We start from the raw sequence: 19,863 nt of genomic DNA on the forward strand, positions 1-19,863 counted from the left end.
TCGTGTGGCCCCACACAGTGCAGGGTGAGTGCTGCAGATGTGGGGCTCCCAGGGCGCAGGGTTCAGGACAGAGAAGAAATCAGCCCCATCAATTAGCAAACATCCTTAGTGCACAGACAGCTTCCGAATCATGGCCCTCACCCAGGCAGGCCATCCTGCTGTGTGACAGGCGGGAGGACTCGGGGTGCTTAGAACCACTGCCCACCCACTAGGGCAGCTGTAGTACTTAAAACAGACAATGACTAGCGTGGATGGCTGTGTGGAGACAGTGCTGGTGGGTGTACACTGGCTGCTGTGGAAAAGTCTGGCCGTTCCTCCGAAAGTTAAACGTACAATGACACTGTGACATCGCAGTTCCACCCAGAGAACCAAAAACATGGCAGCATTATTCCTAATGGCCCCAAAATGGACACAACCCAAGCGTCCATCAACAGATAAAGGACAAACAAAATGTGGTCCGGCCACACGGTGGAGTATTACGCAGCCATGAAAAGGAACGGAGCGCCGACACATGCTCCCCCCTGGACGAACCTGAAAACATGACACTAGTGAAAGAAGCGGCCACATGGTGTGTGATTCTGGGGTGCCCCATCTGCGTTTTTCCTGAGTGCTGAGAGCAAACCACACACCCAAGGTCAGAAAAGAATCACGATGAAGGGTCATGTCCGCGATGGCGGCAGCACCGCCCGGCCCTTCCTGTGCTGGGCAGGGGGCGTTGCAGGTGTTTCTTTGCACCCTTACACTGACCCTCAAAGCAGAGGTGCAGCAGCCCTCCAGCCGCACCGCCGCCTCGAAGCGGGGGCTCTGCTGGCTCGTGTCCACAGGGTCCCCGATGAGGACCCACACCGTGAGCCAGGAGCGGGCCTCCTGGAGCTCAGGTGCTAAAACGCTGTCACGGAGCCTGAGTTTGACCCACGCGCAAGCAGAGTCCCCAGGGAATGTCCCAGGACTGCCATCCGCAGGGGCCTCCTTCCAGCCCCACGCACCCGCCTGTGCGAGGACCACATCTGAGTTTCCACACGGGCCACCGGTTCCCCTCTGATCACTAGGAAAATGCCGCTGGTGAAAAGGCAAACCAGCCAGGCACCCAGAGGCCAGAACCGCCCACCCCGAGCCTGCAGTGCTCCGGAGGGTCAGGGCGGGCGCCTGGGCCCGCCCCCCGTGGGTGCCTGAGGCCGCTCCCTCTCCCTCTGCTTACAGAGACTCGCGGCCATCCAGCAAGTGCTGACCGCACAGAAGATCAGCTTCCTGCTGCGGGGCGGGGTCCGCGTCCTGGTAGCCGTGAGGGACGCGGACACAGGTGAGAGCCCCAGACCCCTCCGCTCTCCAGACGCTCCCAGCCTTTACGTACCTGTGGTCTTTCAGTACTAGTTACAGGCTCTCCCGTCCTCCATGCGGGGAGCGGCCGGGTGCGGGGACATAGCACTGACGCCGGCCGGGTGCTCTGGCCTGGCCTGGGCTCAGCCCCGCAGCTGTCCATAGCACCTCCCGCTGGCAGTCACTCGGGCCTCGCCCCCCTCTGCGAGGCCACACGGACTCCGGTGTCAGGGCTCTCAGGTCATCTCTGCCCCCACCCCCCACGTGGGACTCTTCTCTCTGGTCACGTGTGTCCTTTCCCCTTTGGGGCAAGAATCTTTGCAGAAGCTGGAGAGCTTCTTTCTACCCTGGAGAGATGTCATGCCATGGGAGTCGGCAGGTCCCCCCACGCAGCACGACACGGCCGAGGCAGTCTGTCCACTGTCCAGGCGGTCTGTCCGGCGGTCCCACAGCGGGAGTCAGGCCCAGGGCAGGGTTCACCCAGCACAGCCTGCCCGCCCCCCTCAGCCGCCGCAGGAGAACCGACCGGAGGATGTGAACCGCCTCCCGTCTGAGGAGGCCGGGATGGGCGCCCAGGCCAGGTGGGGAAGGGCCACGGCCCACGCTCACCACTCACGGCTGTTTTGTTGCAGATTCTCAGAGGCTGGGACGGAGCAGCAGCTACTGGGTCGTGGCCGTCCTGTTTGTCATTGGACTGTTCGTGGTGGCAGCCTTCATCCTCTACAAGTTCAAAAGGCAAGGCTCGCTGGCTTCCCTCAGCAGGAGGGGGTGTGTTTGCGCCTGCAGTGGGCTGCGGGGAGAGGCATGCATCCACACCCGTCCCCAGTTCTGAATCCCACTCGGTGCCCAACCCAGCGAGCATCTTTCAGCCTCCTGTCTGCTCCCCTTGCCCTCGGGGAGCCTGCTGACATGTTACAGACGAAGATACCCAGGCTCAGAGAGGTTAAGTGACATGCCCAGGGCCACACAGCTGGGGAGCAGAGGAGTGAGGGTCTGACTGCACGTGGCGGGGTGGGCCCGGGGACAGGCGATCTGGGGGGAGCCCTGAGCCCCCACCTCTGCCCCGCAGGAAACGGCCCGGCAGGACCGTGTATGCCCAGATGCACAATGAGAAGGAGCAGGAGATGACGAGCCCGGTCAGCCACAGCCAGGGCGTCCAGAGCGCCACCCAGGGTGAGGAGTTTATAGATGATGAGCTGGACATGCAGACTCTAGGTAACGCCTGCCCGGAAACCCGCCTCCCCAGCCTCCCATGGGCCCCCAGCCAGCACAGCGCTCGGGACGCAGGGCCCAGCCGGCCGTGCGGTTGTCCCCTCCATCTGATGAGGTGATGGGACACCGCGCCTGGCAGGCCCTGAACACTTGGAGGGCGGGGAGAGGATGGGGGCTGGGCTCCACAAGGAAGCAGGGCCCGCCCCTCGGCGCGCCCAGCCTCCTGCTCACCGGGAATGCCGACTTTGTAGGCGTCGTGCACGGGCACAAAGCACCTGTGCACAGCACTTCACGGTTTACGAGACATTCTCGCTCACTGGGTCTCAGTCACTCTGACCGAGCCCAGTTCTCCAGCCGCACCCCAGCTCCGTGCGTCACAGCACCGTTTATTGCTGTGTTCTCTCGCGGTGCCGGGGTGACCAGGCTCAGCCAGGCGGTTCTCTCTCCGGGTGTGTCATGCAGCCGTCGATGGCTGCAGAGGAGTCGTCTCAAAGGCCCTCACCCTGCTGTCTGGCGGTTGAAGTCCCCCCCTCCCAGCACCAGCCTGTGGCCCCCACGTGGCGTGGGCTCCCTCACAACATGGCAGCCGAGTTCCCAGGGCAACTAGAGAGGGGCCATGGCCAGGAGGAGCGCAGCACCTTCTGTGACAGACACACTGTCACCGGGTCTTGCACTGTCAGTGAGGCAACCGAGAGTCTGACCATCTTCAGGGGCAGGTGACACAGACTCCGTCCCTAGTGGGGAGGGCCGGGCCACCTGGAGTTGGGGCACTGACCCCTTGCACGGGCCCACAGGACAGCTGATCCTTTCCATCAGGTAAACTGAGGCTCCAGCCATGTCGTGGAGGCTGTCACCTCAGCAACCCCAGTAGATAGGCTTCTTTTTCAAGCCGAGATCACAGAGGCACAGAGACACACTGCGCTGGGTCACAGAGCTGGTCGGGGGGGCTGCAGTTCAGACCCATTGTGTCCCCCCGTGTCGGTGTCTGAGTTCGTGGGGATGGCTGCCACCTCTGGCGCCTCTATGAGGACTGCAGCCCAGCAGCCAGAGCACAGTGTGGCTGGAGTGTCGTGTCACTGCTAGGACTGGCCTCACACCCTGTGTGCTGTGTCCTCAGAACTGTGAGACATAGAAGTCACTGTCCTCGTGGCTTAGATGATTGACAGTGAGGAGCAGAAAGGAAACCCTCATCCAGGGTGCACAGCCGACACGTGGCTGACTTTGAACATACACCCAGGTCAGCCGTGACTGCACAGTGGGTCCTCTTGCCCACGTCCCCCGGTCCAGATGTGTCTGTAGCCTCCTCGGACATAATGATAATAAGTCCTGTTTCCTAGCACTCACTTCAGGCCAGGCCCCGGTCTCAGTGCCTCCGCGACATAGGCAACTAACTGGTAAGGTGCCCATTTGACAGATGAGCAAGCTGAGGCTCAGAGTTGTCTCTCAAACTCCCCAGTCACATAGCTGATGTGGGAGCCAGAGTCATCCCTAGCTCTGTGGCTCCAAAACCAGTGCCCCCAACGGCTGCAGGCTCAGGCGATCACCCTGTGTGCCCCCCACGGTTGCAACCCCCAGACCCCTCCACTAGGCCTCGTCCCACCCGGGATTGGGCTAGTCAGAGCACCAGAGCTCGGGGTCACCCTCCCACCCTTCATGCCTGGCGGCCTTGCAGCCCCGTGGCGCATGGCTTCCCGAGCTTGGTCAGAGGGCAGGGCATGGGCGACCTGCCTGTGGCAGCTGTTTGCTGTCCAGCCCCTGCAGAACAGTAAGAGCGTGACGATAACAGGTTGTCTTACTCGAGCACCCAGGATGTGTCAGGCCCTGCCACATCTTCAGGGGCATTTTCCCTTAAGGCCCCCCCACTATGGTCCTTTTGTGCTGTTATCATCCCCGAGTCACAGATGCCAAAACCCAGGCCGCACGGTGACAACCTTGAAGGTTTCACCCCCAGTGGAGCTCATGACACAGCGCCACCCCAGCCTGGCTGGTGCCAGGAGCCCTCAAGCCGCTTTCTGGGGGGACACAGGCCAGGAGCAGGTCCAGTCCCGCCCGTGCCAGCTCCTTCTTCCCGGCCACACATCTGTCCCCCGGTCTCCCAAGGAAGGCCTCCCACCCCCCACTATCGACTCAGTGCTGTTTCTGACCATCACTGTCCCGTTCTCTCTCCTGCCACATGCCGGGGCCATATGTACCACGGCGGGCCTTCAGGGCCCACTGCCAGGAGGGGGCGAAGCCCCTCCTGCACCCCCCTGCTGCCGATGACCAGGTCAGTGGGTGCAGCGGGCGGTGGCTGGTCTCGGTTCACCAGAGGCCTGTGGGGGCCGCCGCTGTGCCAGCCCCGGGAGAAGCCACTCTTAGCCACCCACCAGGAGACTTGGAGACCCCAGCACCTCCGCACCGCGCTTAGGCCTGGCCCACACAACTGAAGGAGCCGCGGGATACCCTCCGCACGGTGGTGCCGTGGCACCTGCAGAGGCCACCACGGCCCTCATGTCTGTTTCCTAGGGAACCACTCGGGCGTGGTCCTGAGCATCCACTCCCGTGACATGCACAGCTACCTGGTGAGCTGATGCCGCGGAGCCCGAGCCCAGAACAGTCTCCTCTGTCGTTTCGTCCCCGTGGAGGGCACAGAACCACAGACGTGGCCGGCACTGGTGTTGAGACTGGCATCCCCTCAGAGACCTGCGGAAAAGCCACCTCCAGTTATCCCCATGTGAGGCGACAGCTGCCCCCCCACACTGTCCAGTCCCAGCCCACCCCGCCCACAGGACACAGGGGGGCCAGCTGACCCCTGACCTCCCTGGACACCAGGCCCTCGGCACCGCCCACGGCCCCCCGACTGGGCACTCCTCTACCCCTGGGTCCTGGGCCGCTGCCCTGGCTGTCCCACACACACGGCCCAGCCCAAGCTGACCTCTGGTGGCCAGTGCTGGTACCCCTGGGACAGGGAGCTGAGCCGACCCTCCCAGAACCACAGACGCCCCGCAGGCTCCTGCCACCGCAAACGGACACCGGGGGCCTGCTTTCTCCTCACAAGCCCCTCCCCAGGGAGGCGGCTCCTGCCCCTGCATGTCCCTCTCTCTGCAGGGGTCCACCCCGGAGAGTCTGGAAAGCTGTGACCCAGGCCCCCCACCACCACCCTCCAGGCCTCCTGCTGTCCCTCCTCTCTTTAAACTGCAGATAATGTAAATACCTCTCCAGGTAGCTGTTTATTTTTAACTTCTTATTTTTATGGCCAGATGGTAGCCATCTGGGTTGTTTTGTCAAAGCCCCACTCTCAGGAGCCCCTTTTCCAGAATGCCCGGGGCTGCCCCTCTGCCCCTCCTGGCAGCGTCTCTTCCCTGGGTCCCAGAGGGGCAAAGGCTGGCCCTGGCTTTCCCCCTGCGGGGGCCACGGGAGCCTGCACTTCCACAGCCAGCCAGTAGCAGGCGCCCTCCTGCAGGCCCACCTCCTCCCAGGAGCCCTGTGGGACCCGCCTACGGACGCGGCGTTTGTTGTCCTTCCTTATAGCTTCAGGGACCCGTGTGAAACCCAAGAACCAGAGAGGTTTAGGATTGGAGAGCCAGGAGGGCCATCCAGGAGTGAGCCCCTCATTTGGAAGATAAAGCAAGGCCCAGAGAGGGGGTGACTTAACTTTCCCAAGTCACACAGCACGAGGGTCGCAGAGGTGCCCCAGGAACCAGCGCTCTGTGCCCCGCGCCGTGCGAGTCCGTCACACAAACATGCCTAGAATCAGGGACGCTGGCCTCCAGCTACACACATGAATCGAGAGCGGGAGTCTCACCTTTTGCCTTGAAACCAGAAGTCAGTCTTCCCCTGCCCACCCCAGGCAGGGCTCTCAGGTGGCCTGGCCTTTCCTGGAGGTGGGGGACACCAGAGTCCAGGCCAGTGACTGCTGGCCTGGAATGACGCCTGGGGGACATTAACCCATCTTCCCTGTGGGAGGGGAGGCCCAGGGGTGACACCTCGCACACAGAACAGCCCCCAGCCCTTGGGAGTGGGGGATCCCTCAAGTCCAGTGTCCCCATGTCGCACATGGGGACTCAGACCACAGGGAAGAAGGGGTCATGGGGCCAGGCAGTGGCAGTGGCCTCTCCCCACCATTCCTGCCCACCAGCTGGGGCTCCTGGGCACCTTCACCAGAGGTCACTCTGCAAGTTGTCCTCAAGACCCTCCTTGGGGACAAGCTGGGCCCAGGGCCCAGGGCATGGAGCTGGCAAGGATGGTTTGAAGAGTCTGGGTTCTCTGGACCTTTGCCATAGGACTCCCTTCCCCACCCAGCCCTCGTGAAGTCTCCAAAGACCCCTCAGGGGAGCCCTGCGGCCTGTGTGCCCCACAGCCTGCCCCGTGAGAGTCAGCACACATTCCAGGCCCAAGCTCAAGGTCAGCATGGAGTCCCCTGGACACAGGCCCCCACCTCACCAGTGCCTGCGGGTAACCACCCCTTTCACCTTCTCTGACCGCTCAACTTCATTCTCTCTGCTGTTTGGGTAGGGTTCTCCCCTAGTTATTTGTGTTTTTCTTGTATTTTATGTCATTAGCAAGAATATTTTGGGTGTGAGGACCCAAGAACCTGGGAATAAGGTGGCATCTGAGGTACCCCATGCTTTTCCATGCCCATAATCATATAGAGCGACATGTAGGTCCATGGATTTACCTGGTTATACATCAGAGAGCCTATATATTTGATGACAGGTACGTACAGGTACCTGGGTCGTAAGATACAACCTGCTTCCGGCAGCTGAGGTTTCATTTGACCCAGTTACACTGTACTTGGTATATGCACATAACAAAATGTGATAAATTCTATCTTATTTTTCCTTTTTAAAATCAATAAATCATTTGTGATGCTTTTAACAAAGATTAAATGAACATGATACGTCTCGGCCTTATTGTGACTCTATTTCTCAACATTCAGCTCAAAGCGCGTGCACACACAGGCCCCTGGAAGTGTGGTCGTGGCAGCCCCGGGGCCAGGCGCCGTGAGAGGAACCAGGAGCAGGTACTGACCTGCGGGGGGGCGGGGGGGGAGGAGGGGTTGCCACGACACGGACCTTCTCGTCACTAGATCCAGGACACGCCAACTGCAAAGCAATGGTGTCCCCATCAGCTGTCAACGCGCTCACACACCTGCTGCTCACGTCCTCCTCAAGGCCCGCAGGGCAGCCCAGAAACACCGGCCCGCAGGCCAGGTGAGCGGAGGCTGGGAAGCCGAGCCGGGCAATGTGACGCCTGACAGTGGGCGCGCTCCCAGAATCCGGGATTGGGGCGTTCCCTCGTCCAGCATAAACCGTGTCACCAACACCAGAGTCAGACCAGGTCACTGACCACGGTGAGGGTGGAGACAAAACCAAGAGCATTCCCCAATCCTGTCTGAACACGGCTGGACCCAGCCACAAATGGCCACAGGGCCGTCTTATCTGAGAAGAGTGAGGCCACCTCTCCACCCATCACAGCAGAGTTCTGGCAATGCCCAATCATCACGTGCCCTCCTTCCTGGGGGCACCCAGCCTGGTTCCTCCCCAGACCACTACCCACGGCCCACGCAGCAATCAGACCTTCCAGCATCCTCTAAGCGTGCGCCACCCACCCCTGCCCCCGGAACCCCCATGGTATGTGTACGCCTTCTGCACCGAGCACTAACCCAGCCTGTCAAACACAGCTGTGCCCCTGGGTCTCAGGCTGGGGACATGGGCAGCGCCTTCCGTCTTAAGTTGGGGGTAGCCCTGGGCGAGTGACCAGTCTTTGTGCATGGACAGGCGCTGACCTACTCAGTGACGAGCCTGAGAAAAACCCACAACCCTGAGCTCAGTTCCAATGAAAGGGGAGCCGCGCCCCACCCTGCCTGTGTGGTGGGGGAGGGGCTCTGGCAGCTGCACCCCAGGTTTCATTACGAAACATCCCATGAGCCCCAAGTTGCTGCTGCTCCCACAGGACTGGGCGGTAAGGGCCCGTCAGCCACACCCCCCCCAGCATGTGCGGCCGTCACCTCACCTCTCATCAGCCTGCCGTCTGCCCGGCTCCGCAGCTTTTGCAGTTGGTGAGCTCAGACTTCCAGCTCAGCACTGAGCACGCCAGCCCAGACGGTTTAGCAACGTGTGGCCAGAACCCCCAGGCCTCTGCATCACGTTATAATTAGACTCTTAATCACCGACAGAACCTGGCTCGGCAGACGGCACCTGGGCCGGACTCGCCCTGGTCCTGTGCTGGGAAAACAGAACCATTCCCATTGTTTGCAGCTGACATGACTAGGACCCAAATGTGCAGCTGTTAACGACGTCCACACAGTATATTGGCCGAGTGGGCGTTGGAGGAGCCGAGCCGGCCAGCACGGTGGCCACAGGATGAGCTGATCACAATGACACAGCAACTCCCATTTGGTGCCGCCCATGTGCCAAGTCCAGTGTGGGCACTTTTCACGCAGTTACATAAGCCATGTTGGCAGCAGCCACATAAAAGAGGTGCCACCATCCCCTTCCCATAGTTCAGGGCAGAGAGGCGTGAAGTTATCGAGAGTCAGATTCAAGTGCACATCTCTGAGTCGCTAGGCGCCCGCCCCGCAGCCCCACACCTCCCCCCCAAGTCCCTCCCCCACTCCCCGCCCCCTGGCAGCCCCACACCTCCCCTTCCACCCCCACGCCCACAGTACCTTCAGGCAGGGGGCCGCCCAGGAAGTGACCATGCTGCAAAGGGGAAGGTGGCCCCTGCCCTGGGGCTGCTGACAAGGGTCGATGAGGACAGAAAGGGGCCTTTGGGGGAGGGGGAGGGAAACACCCACTGGAATGAGTCAAGGAAATCACGGAACTAGATGCTTTCTAGAATGTACCTAATGATGCTTTCTAGAATTTTCTCAAGACTTGAGTAGAGAATTGGGGCAATATCTGGGTGAATGTGAGGATGGGGGTGGTCTTGTGAAGACGGTGGATGGACACGAGCAAATAGAGGAGACAGATGGAGCAGGAGGGACCCCAGGAGCCAGTCCCAAGTGTGAGCGGGTGTGGGGGGCAGGCCAGGTGGGAGCAGGGACCACCCCCCCGGGGGGGGGGGCAGAGGTACCTGGGTTGGGAGCCTCTTCCAACTGCTCTGTGTTCCCAGGTAAGTAACAAGTGAGGGCCACACTGAAAGTGAGCTGGAAACAGGAGGCAGTGTGAAACCATCCTCACAAGAGTGAGAAAGATGATTGATTAAGGAGGTTGATGAAATTCCCAGCAGTGTGGCGGGCCCCTGGAGATTTGGGTCCCAGAGTTAGAAGGATACCTTTTGGTGGTTCTGTTGCTCCCACTGCTCAGATACAGGGGCACATAGGTGTCCTCAGGTCACAAAATGACTGCAGTGGCTCCAGACTGGGTATCATCGCCTTAGTCTACAGGCTCTGATCAGATCACGTGGCCTTCCCAGAAGGAACCCCTAGAGCACACTGTCTCAGTACTGAGTCACATGCTCCCTCACCCCCACCCCAAGCCAGAGGCAGGGCCACCACGGTTCCGAATTGGGGACAAAGAACCACCACAGAATGCTGCAGACGCAATAGTAAACCCTGGGCCTGCGGCCTTCACCTCAGAGGGTGGGGGGCCCCATCTCAGTCCTCGGGTTGCACACGAGGCGAGATCCCTGGGATTTGTCTGGGGGCTCTGCACATCACGCTGCCTTCGAGACGCGTGGAGAAAAGAAGGATTCCCTCCGCACCTGAGAAAGCAGCAGGGAGAGACGTAGTCTGGAGGGAGCCCTCCTCATTGAAAGGTAAGTGACGGGAAGGAAAAGCGCGGCCCTGCCACGGGGCCAGCACCACGTCCCGCAGCCTGAAACAGTGGAGTGCAGCCCTGTGGACTCAGAGAAACGGCACATTTGTGGATAGGAGTTTATCAAAGGAAGCCAGAGAAAATCCTAGAGATGCTACGCCTTGTGACTTGATGGAAAATGCCCGCCCTTTGAGACAAGACAGGAAAGGTCCTCAGGCTGAGTGGAAGGGGAGTCACGGGCGTAAGATGAGCAGGAGGGTAAAAACCCATGAGCAGGCTAATGCTAAAGGTGATAAAGCGCAGGCCCTGGGCAGGTCACCGCTCAATGGACAGAAGAGATACTGTCTCCAAGAACAAAGGAGGCGGGAGCTGTAGGAGACCCAGGGAGCTCCACGGGAGGAGGCATTGCTGGGGAAGGAGAACACACCGCTCGCACTCCAGGCCTGCAGCTGTCGGTCCCGTACAACGTTTTAATTCGACGTTTTAATTTAGAAGGAAAAGATTAGAAATTGCTACAAGCTTCTAAACAGAATAAAGAGGATACTTACGGGGGGAACGCGGGCAGCACCCAGGCTTCCCTGTGGTTCCCAAGGCCGAAGACAGAGGAGGGACTTTTACGGAGAACTCAGCGTCAGTCAAATGTGAAGGACATAGAAAGAGACATTTAGATTTGTGCACCTTTTAAGAAAGAAAAAAAAGGGGGTGTCAAAGCAAGCAGTTCTGTAATGGGTACTTGGGATGTAAGAAAGGATTGTGGTCACGTCAATACGACACATAATATTCATCAAAACACAAGTGGAAACAAGATGGAGTGAGCTGGCTCCGTGTACCCCACCACCTCCGCCGGACAGTTCCCCGCGGTGGTGCACTCAGAGCCCTTCACACATGCGGACAAGGTCCTGCCTGGAACCCTCGGGGGCCCGACACCCACATTCCGTCTGAAGCAGCGTCTGTGTGCTCCCCACCCGCCCGCCCGCGTGCACGCTTAGCCCCCCCACCCAGCAGAAGCCCGGTTCCGTCAGCACCTGTCTGCTCTTCAGGGAGCCTGGCTGCTTGCACAGGGAGGGCCCATGGTGGCAGCTGGTCACAGCACGCCCACTCCCCTGGGGCTGCAATTCGGAGAGGTCAGGTCATTCTTAGGGGGCCAGTGCCCCCTCTTCCCCTGGGTACAGCTGTGCCTGGACTCCAGGCTGGACCAGCTGCCCACAGCCCAACAAGAGGGATTCCAGGACGGCAGAGGCCGGGTGGGAAGGACCTGTGTCCCTGACAGTCAAGGAGGTGCTGGCCGCGGGGGACTTCTCACTGGGTGGGGCCTTCTCTTCCTTGTAACCAAAAGCCCCCGAGGACCCACTTCCCCTCAGCTTCGAAAGCCCCATGTGATCTGCCCTCCCACCTCCCTGGTATGACTCTGCCCCTCTCCTGTGACACCCCCCATCTGTGCCTTAGGGCTGAAGCCTGGGGGTGCCCTCTGTCTGAGCAAGGGCGTTATCAATACAGGCACTTCCTGTGTATTCCTGCTTTAGTTATTGTCACCCCAGTGGCCCTCAAGAAGCACGTAGCGTTGCATCTGGCTCGTCTCGGCGGCTCCCCGTGCCAAGAACAGCTCTCGGCAGAGCAGGTGCGCCGGCCTGTGGTGTGAAGAGCTGTGAGCGAGCCATTGGGGTGTCACTGCCGGGCTGTGCACTCGGGAGGGGCAGGTTCACTCATTGTGCCCCCAGGACCCAGGGCAGCCTGCGCTTCTTTCCCACGTGATCACATAACCTTTTGTGAGATCTGGTCCGAGAACTAGCATGGCGCCAGGAGAGCAGGGGATGCTGGGCTCTCCTAGGGGCCTTTCGGGTGCTGGGGAAGAGGCCCCAGGGTGGTGTGCACTCTGTGAGCCCCTGTTGGCTGACAGATGGTGCTGGATGTTTTACACACCTCATGCCATTGAAGTCTCACAGTGAGCCTGCAAGACAGTTGTTATTCTCCCACTTTATGGGTGACAGAAATAAGAAAACAAGCCAGATTCAAGGCAGAGGCTGGCAGACAGCAAAACCCATGCCCTTCCCACAGGACCGGGGAGTTTCTTATCCGCTACGGGGAGGCCAACAGATCAGGGGGCGATGGCCACTGAATAGGTAAGTTTGTTAAACTCACGGTTCCCGAGAAGAAAGAGCAAGCCACACCATGTGGTGGGGGGTGGGGGCACTGGGGACCGTCAGGAGGCAGAGGGAGGGGAAAACCTGAATAAGAGCCTTTCTGGTGGTTTCCGGGGTGGGGGGGCTGTCCTGAGTGTCTGGTATCTGCCCTGGGGGCTCAGAGTGTGTGAGCCCTGGGGAACCCCACATGGCGGGGCTGCGGTGTGGGCTCTGGAATGGTTTGTACACAAAAGGGCTGCTTGCAGGCGCCCCTTACTGTCCTAAGGACTGGCCGCCCTGGGAAGGGAAGGCCAGCCATCCACGGTCAGCGAGGTCCCAGGGGTCAGGACATGGGAATAAAAAGACAGGCTTGGAGCCTGGGCAGCCCTCCCCCTCAGCGGCCGGTGGCACCGCGGAGGGCGGCAGCCAGCTCTCAGCTGGGCACGGGCCCCTGGCCCCTGGGATGGTTCCAGGACAGACCAGTCCTCTCGGTGCTCAGGACCAGCTTGCACTCGCCCCCAGGTGAGTACACCTGCCCGTTTCCCTCAGGCATCCACCTGCTATGTTCCGACCCTACTTTGACCAATTGTTCCCTTCCCATGAGAAGACAGCCGTTTTTCCAGCAGCATACACTCGAAGGAGTGTCCATCATGAAATCTGGATCAGACAGTGTTTCCCTGCTTCCCATGCCGGAGCTGGGCTCCTGGTTTATGCTGGTGACGCTTCGGGTGGCCTGCTCCCCAAATCATAACTCATGATGACTAACCGATTCGTCTCCGTGGTTTAAAACAGCACGGCCACGTGCTGTGCTGTCCTCTTGCAAAGTTCCAAAGGAAAGAGGCCCTTTCTCTCGTCTGGCAGCCCACCAAGCCATGACGCGTCAGGGCCCGAGAAGGAGCCTCCGCGAAAAGCAGCCTCAATAAAGCTTCGACTGCGCCCTCAGCGAGACCATCACCCACCACTGAACAGCGAATGGTGGGGGCAGGAAGACTGCAGCTCTAAGAGCATTGAGACAAGCTGAGAGCACTGGAAAAAATGACGTCCCTGTCACCTCAGGCGGCCTGGAGAGCTCGTCTCACCTTCTGACTTCAAGGCGATTGCTTTCACCTGACAGTAAAAGGGGACCCTTAACCATCTGTGACGTGACCAGCCAAGACCCCACCTGAAGCCACGGGGGCCGTGGACTTAGTGCGAAGGAGCTGCACGGGCTCATCTGGTCCTACATCTTTGAAAGGCGGGTCTAGACGGGCAGTTTGCCACTGGGACGTCCCTGGGGCCAGACACGCGTGTGCTCCGGGCTCCGGGCCACCCCTTCTCCCGTGATCTGACTTGGCCTCTCCGGCTCCATGATCCGGAAGTCCTGCCGGCTCCAGATCCATCGGGGCTCCTGTGCTGCGCTCACCCAGCCGCGGCTCCTCCGTGGCTTCTGTCAGGTGACAGGCGGCCCAGCTGCTCAAGCCATCGTCTGTGCAAGTACTTGAAGCAGGGCCACCGCCAGGCGAGTTCTGGAGGGAAGAGCCAGCCCCCGTGGAGTCTCCTTCGGCTGCTCTATCTGCCGTCTGTCTGCCACCATAGGGAGCGTGTGCACCTGGGGAAACTGGTACCTCTGCTCCCCTGGGCACACTGCAGAGTGGCCATCAGGGCCTGCCTTGGTCATCACTCTGCCGCATTCTCACCCCACTAGGCCAAAACCCAGCAATCTGGCCACCCTCCCACAGGAGAAGCTTTGGCCGCATGCCACAGCGTTGCCTTCTCCACCTGGCAGGAAGCCCTCCCCTCGGACTCCCACCTGCTCTAGACTCGGGTGCGCCTTCCTCCCTCCCAGGTCGGGGTCCCTGCTCTGTGCAGCTGCCAGCCTCTGTCCCACTGGCTCGTAGTCCCCTTCCTCCACCCTCCGCTCGAGCTGGTGGCTCCCATGGGAACGTCTTCTCTCCCTGCCAAACTCCTAGACACCACGACCCAGCTCCGATACCCACCCTCCTGCAAACCCGCCCCGACTGTCTCCAAGGCAGCCGCTCTTTCTCCCACGGCTCCAGAAATCCCCATCGGATCCTGTGTTCCCAGAGCACACCGGGGTCACCCAGATGCGAGGGAGCTCCCTGAGAGCAAGTCACACCGGATCCATCCCTATTTCCAGCGCCTGGCACAGAGCATGACGCTTGGCAGGTACACAATCACTTCTTGAATTTAATATTCAAGTCTGTGGACTAAAAGGCACTTCAAAACAACAATAAAACAACTATGGTTCTTCCGTGAAAGTGGAGGATTCTTGCTAACAGCAACAAAGCTATTCTCCTCTTCTCCCTTCGCCAGTTACTTCTTACCCATCACACCCCTCAAGCTGCGTCCATGCAACACGAAGGAAGACCACGAGAAACCGAGTGACTTCCTCATCTGCACTTCAAAGCAGGTTGGTCGAGACAAGGACGCCTGGTTGGAAGACTTTTATTAATAATACACAAATGCGTCACGCCGCAGGGCGCCAGTCTGGGCTACACCGTGTAAAACAGTAGAAAAATCCCGTAGTAAAGAAATTCAAGTGAGGCGACTACAAAATGGGGCAAATGGATGGAACACTGGTATTTCCATTTCTGATAAAACTTTTCCCTTTATGAATTAAATACATTGAGAAACACATATGAAAACATATTTACAGTCATTTAAAACGGGCACTGCCAACATATTTAATTAAAAAAAATCTTTCCTGTTTCCTGCCTGCTTCTTTCAAAGAGAATTTTAAATATGACTTTAGTTTTTAAAAAATACAATAAGGAAATAATTACATTCTTACTATGAAAACATATTACAATGTATAGCACAGTCACTTAATGTTGAAGACCTGTAATTTAAAAGTTGATGTTAAAATTTAAACATCCCTTCTCGTCAGAAAATCAAATACAAAGATTATAGAAAACACCTTTGGTCCCCAAGAATTATGAGCTGATGAATTATGAGCCCATTTGGAAAATGGCTCCCATGGTGTCAAATAGAGCTACCTGGTCGCACTTCTACACCATCAGGGTAAGCTTTTCGGGAGGAGCGTAACTGGAAACACTCTACAAGAGACGGGCAAGAGGGTGCACCCGAGTGAAGCCAGCAGCTCCCCAGGGACAAGCTGTCCTGCTTTTGCTGTGGCGCGGTGCTGTGTGTGTGCATGGCACGAAAAGTTTAGTTTATTTCACAGTATCAAGCTAGCCTGTCATGGGCATAATGAGGCACAAAACCTAATAACTGCCCTCTTTAAAACTACGCCATGATTTGAAATTCTTTTCCCCATTAAAAATTATTTTAGTAAAAAGGAGGAAGGCGATAGTTTAACATTTCAGTGTCGCTGTGGCCTTTATATAAAGGGGAAGCACCTGCCTAGACTTCCGGTCGCCGTGCTCCTGGAAGAGGCGCTATATAAGGGTCAGCACTGGCTGGATGGCGGTCAGCCCCCTGCCAGCTGCGCCAGGCACAGAGGTGACACCGCCAGCTTCTCTGGTGACAGAGTGGGCCTGAAGGAGCCCAACCAGCTGCCCATCCTCAGGAGGTTCCCATCATGTGACTTGGTGAATAAACAGAGAACAGTGCCTGGTGAGCTGGGTCTGTGGGCAGCATTTACATGCCCCCCAAACAGCTGCTGACAGTTAACACTCCCTTCTGGAAAGAGGTGTGGCATGAGTCTCACCCACAGCCCCCATGCCCACCCGCAGCATCACAGTTGTCCCCTTGGAAACCTGCACAGAAGTTCAAACTGTCGCCATGATGAAAGTGAACCTGCAGCTCCCTGGGGTGGCCTTCACGGCCTAAGACACATATTGTGAAACAGACTTTGCAAAAGGTGGCACCCTCCAACCCACTCGAGTGGCTTGGGGTTTTTAGAACAGCTAAAAACAGCTCCGGACAAGTGGACGAGGTGAAGGCCAGGCCTGGTCAGCTCAAGTGCACCTACAGGGGACAAGACTGACCTTGCCCTATGACCTAACGTCACCAGGCCTCCCAACAGGAGACCGTGGGAGAATCCGTGCGAGAGGCCTCGCCTTCTGGACGCTGAGTCCAGCACCTGGGCCCAGTCATTCCCCAGCCCCACTCTGGTGCCCCGGCAGGTGGTGGGACCGTCCTGAGGCCGGACGAGGCCTGCTGGCTTGGGTGCCCTCACGGACCCCACTGCAGACTCTGGGCAGAGGGGCAGCGAATGCTTCCGGCACGTCCACAGCAGTGGTGACATAAAGGGCTCTTCCCCATCACTGTTTTTGTGCAAAACGTTGGCGAGGGAGCTCAAAACAGTATAAAAATATAAAAGTGGAGGGGACCTCACAGAGTGATGGCACCTTACCAAAAGGGAGCCGGAAGCAGAACGCTGAGGCTGAGAGCATGGCTTCGGGTCCGAAAGGCGGGAGCCCGGGGCAGCACATGCCAGGCCCCCACCCCATGTGGCACCACGTTCCTACCACTTTTGGTCAGGACTCTGGGAACATGACTGTTAAGGGAACGGGGGACATTTCTAAGGGAATCTGACTTCTCCCTGTGGAGCGTGATCTGCGCCCCAGCAGCGAGGGACTGGGTGGGTCAGGCTCTCACACACCCACCGGCTCCATCCGTGTGGCAGGGCCACCCCCGGGGCCCAGTTTGGGAGGGTGATACAACGAGGTCACTGTCAGATTCCCGACAAGATGTCTCAGGTGTGTCTAATATATACAGATATAAATTAAAAACTATATTGAACATATACAAATAAATAACTTATTTTGAAGCAAGTGCTTTAAACTAACTTTCCGATCAAATCTAAAACATGGAGGGGAACATACGCTACCAGCAGCCTCGCCCTCACGGGGCCCATTTTACACGGCTCCGTGGAACCCAACGGGATTTAAGTTCACCATCCTCTTTAAAAGGCTAATGGTTCTGAAAGTGATTTAAGACCTAGGGCTTGAGAAACAAACCGTGTAGCCAGGAGTCTGCAGACCAGGGTCCGCGTCCCGACCGGCTGCGTCCTTGGCCGCGGCCAGCTGGTGGTGCACCCGCCGCCTCAGGGCCGCCCACCTCCGCCGGCTGAGGTCGAGAACACAGGCTGCCGGGGCCTCCCTTCCTAAGGACAGTGGAAAGCTGGCAGTCCTCCGGGCAGAGCTGGCTGCCAGCAGCAAGGCCCGCGAGCCTTCAGTGGGGGAACGGTGCCGGCCCCGCAGGCAGCAGAGAGCTGGGGGAGAACATCCCTTTCCCTTCACAGAACAGGAGCTGCACTGGGCGCAGTGCACTGAGGGCCAAGGGGAGGAGACGGCCCCGCCAGCACTGGCGGGAAGAGGGCCTGAGGCTTTGGGGCTCCCTCCAGCTTCCGGCTTGGACTTGCTGGCGTCTACCGTGCCCATGTTGATGGGATGTGCGTCAGCCTGCTAAGCCGGGGGCGTCGGTGACAGGGCCAGGTGACAGCCCAGGAACCACAAATACTCCCGGCACAGGGCTTTGCAATAAATTCAAGTTTCAGGTGGACTCCAGTTAAACAGCTTCCGATTCTTGTTGGAAAACTTCCTTCTGCACCAGAAGAGACTGGTTCCCTGGCCTCGCCAGTCAAATCATACGGCCCCGCACACGGACGGCCCTGGCATGAAACGGCCCTGCCCACAGCGCCTGCGGGAGGGGCGGTGGCCCCGGGATGTGCCGCGAGGGCAGGGTGCCTGGGCAGGACCGCCGCGCCTCACCCCGGCTCCACGTTTCGGTAGCAAGAGCCCTCCACGCGTGCCCTGCTGCCACGCGTCAGTCCGCGAGGGCTGCCTGCACCTTCGTAACAATTCCTGAGGGCGTCCCTGGAGACACAGAAGTGTGGTTCTGAGGCCCAAGGGGTAGAAGCCACATCTCTGTCCCCTTTATGCCTCAGGCCTGGTTACCCCCAGAAAGCCCACACAGGAGGCAAACAGGAAAAGCGACGAGGAAGCCAACACAGCCCGCGTGTCTGGAGGAGGGTCGCACCCAGTCCACGGATGCGCGCAGGGCCTCAATCTGCAAACTGGAGCAGGGGGTGTGGAGGGGACCAGGAGCGCGCACGCGCTCTCTCTCTCGCTCTCTCGCTCTCGGTCCTTCTCGTGCTCTGTGACGCTAAGGTTCTAGAACTTACGACTTCCAGAACCTGCTCCCTTTGCACAGGAGGGACCCACGCCATCGGTAAGTGTCTAACCGGGACCCTGAGGCTGCGCAGGTGAGGACCGCCCGCCAGCCCCGCAGTGGGAGAGACGCTGGGCCGCACCTCAGTGGAGTATCAGACACCCTCGCCGCCTTTCCGAAGCAGTACAAATAACTAATAGATCATGATACGAATCTCTGAAAACCCCTTATTGCTAAGTGCAGCACACGATCAAGAGAACATTTTTTGAAAATTTAAAAAGAATGGCAGCTTTTCTTGTCCAGGTGACAAAAGCATCTGTCCAGAAAAGAAACATTAAAAGGTAAAAAATGTATCACAGAACAATTCCTCAGGACTTTACCTCAAGGGACAAGTGGACAGGTGTGTGGGAGGGGACACAGACACACTAGGGGGTCGTGCCATGCGCATCGCAGCCACGAGCATCCAGGCGTCCCTGGCAGACGGGCAAGGCAGGCCCAGTGCCCACGGGCGCTGGTGACACTTGCTGGAGAGGCCACGCCGAGGACTCGGGGCCCACAGCCCTGTTCACCTTCAGTCTGGGGTTGGGCTGACACTGGTTCAAGCCATCGTTTTGCTGGGTGAAAAGATGCAATTTCTTCATCTGCCACAAGATTCTTTTACAATACCTTTCATCCCTTTTTGTTTTTAACAAATGAAGTTGGAAACCAAAGTGGTACAGGTAAATTTCTTTAAAGGACACCATTATACAGTAGAAAGAATACACATGAGCCGGGTCTGGGGACGGGCCTCGGAGCTCAGTCACAAACCCCGAATCCTGCCGCGTGTGGGGGCCACGTGGGCACAGACAGCTTCCTGCGGGTGGTACCGGGCGGCGACGCCTGCTGGCGCTGGAGCGCTCCCACATCTCCTCTATGTCCCGTTCTTCAGCTCCCATTCCTGACAAGGGAAATGACAGCAAGAGTTGGACAGAGCCAAGCGGCAGGGGCCACCAGACACCTGGTCGTATCTGTGGCCGGGAGGGTGTGGGAGGGGGCTGGACGGCAGCTCCTCAGGATGATAACCACAATGACCTCACGGCCCCCAAATCAGAGCAGCGGGAGTCCTGCCCAGGACTCGGAAGTGCCCGAAGACCCAAGGAGAAATCGTGTGTGGCCGTCCGCGCCACGTGGCCTGCTCCCCGAGCAGGGCCTTCCCTTCCCCCCTCGGTGCACGGTGCGTCCCCCGTGCTGCTCTGATGCAAACGCCCGACTCCGACGGGGTGTCCCGGCGTTCCTCACTGGGCCATGAGCGCACTGCACACCCTCACATACCGTATAAAATCAAGAATGTCTCACCTTTTCTAGAATCAAAAGTTCAAGTGCAGTGAATGGTTAAAAGCAAGTTATTAGCACACTGG

General features: G+C 58.7%; 2 protein-coding genes across 10 annotated transcripts in view; one reads left to right on the forward strand and one right to left on the reverse strand.

Annotated features, from left to right (window-relative positions):
• The window catches only part of SORCS2 (sortilin related VPS10 domain containing receptor 2), a 403,856-nt gene extending 396,438 nt beyond the window's left edge, over positions 1-7,418 (forward strand). For 2 of the 3 annotated variants that reach the window (XM_081054902.1, XM_081054900.1), the window contains exons 24-27: positions 1,201-1,300; positions 1,950-2,052; positions 2,387-2,532; positions 5,035-7,418. In XM_081054902.1, the coding sequence (XP_080911028.1) occupies positions 1,201-1,300; positions 1,950-2,052; positions 2,387-2,532; positions 5,035-5,099 (414 nt within the window). In that variant the 3' untranslated portion in view covers positions 5,100-7,418. The remainder of the gene's footprint in view (positions 1-1,200; positions 1,301-1,949; positions 2,053-2,386; positions 2,533-5,034) is intronic. The other variant, XM_081054901.1, reaches the window with a different exon arrangement.
• A 7,399-nt stretch (positions 7,419-14,817) lies between these two features.
• AFAP1 (actin filament associated protein 1) overlaps positions 14,818-19,863 on the reverse strand; it is a 124,689-nt gene continuing 119,643 nt past the window's right edge. For all 7 annotated transcript variants that reach the window (XM_081058637.1, XM_081058638.1, XM_081058634.1 and 4 more), the window contains one exon: positions 14,818-19,403. In XM_081058637.1, coding sequence (XP_080914763.1) covers positions 19,377-19,403 — 27 coding nt within the window. In that variant the 3' untranslated portion in view covers positions 14,818-19,376. The remainder of the gene's footprint in view (positions 19,404-19,863) is intronic.

The sequence above is a fragment of the Rhinolophus hipposideros genome, assembly GCF_964194185.1.
Source record: "Rhinolophus hipposideros genome assembly, chromosome: 1".
NCBI classification, from domain to species: domain Eukaryota; kingdom Metazoa; phylum Chordata; class Mammalia; order Chiroptera; family Rhinolophidae; genus Rhinolophus; species Rhinolophus hipposideros.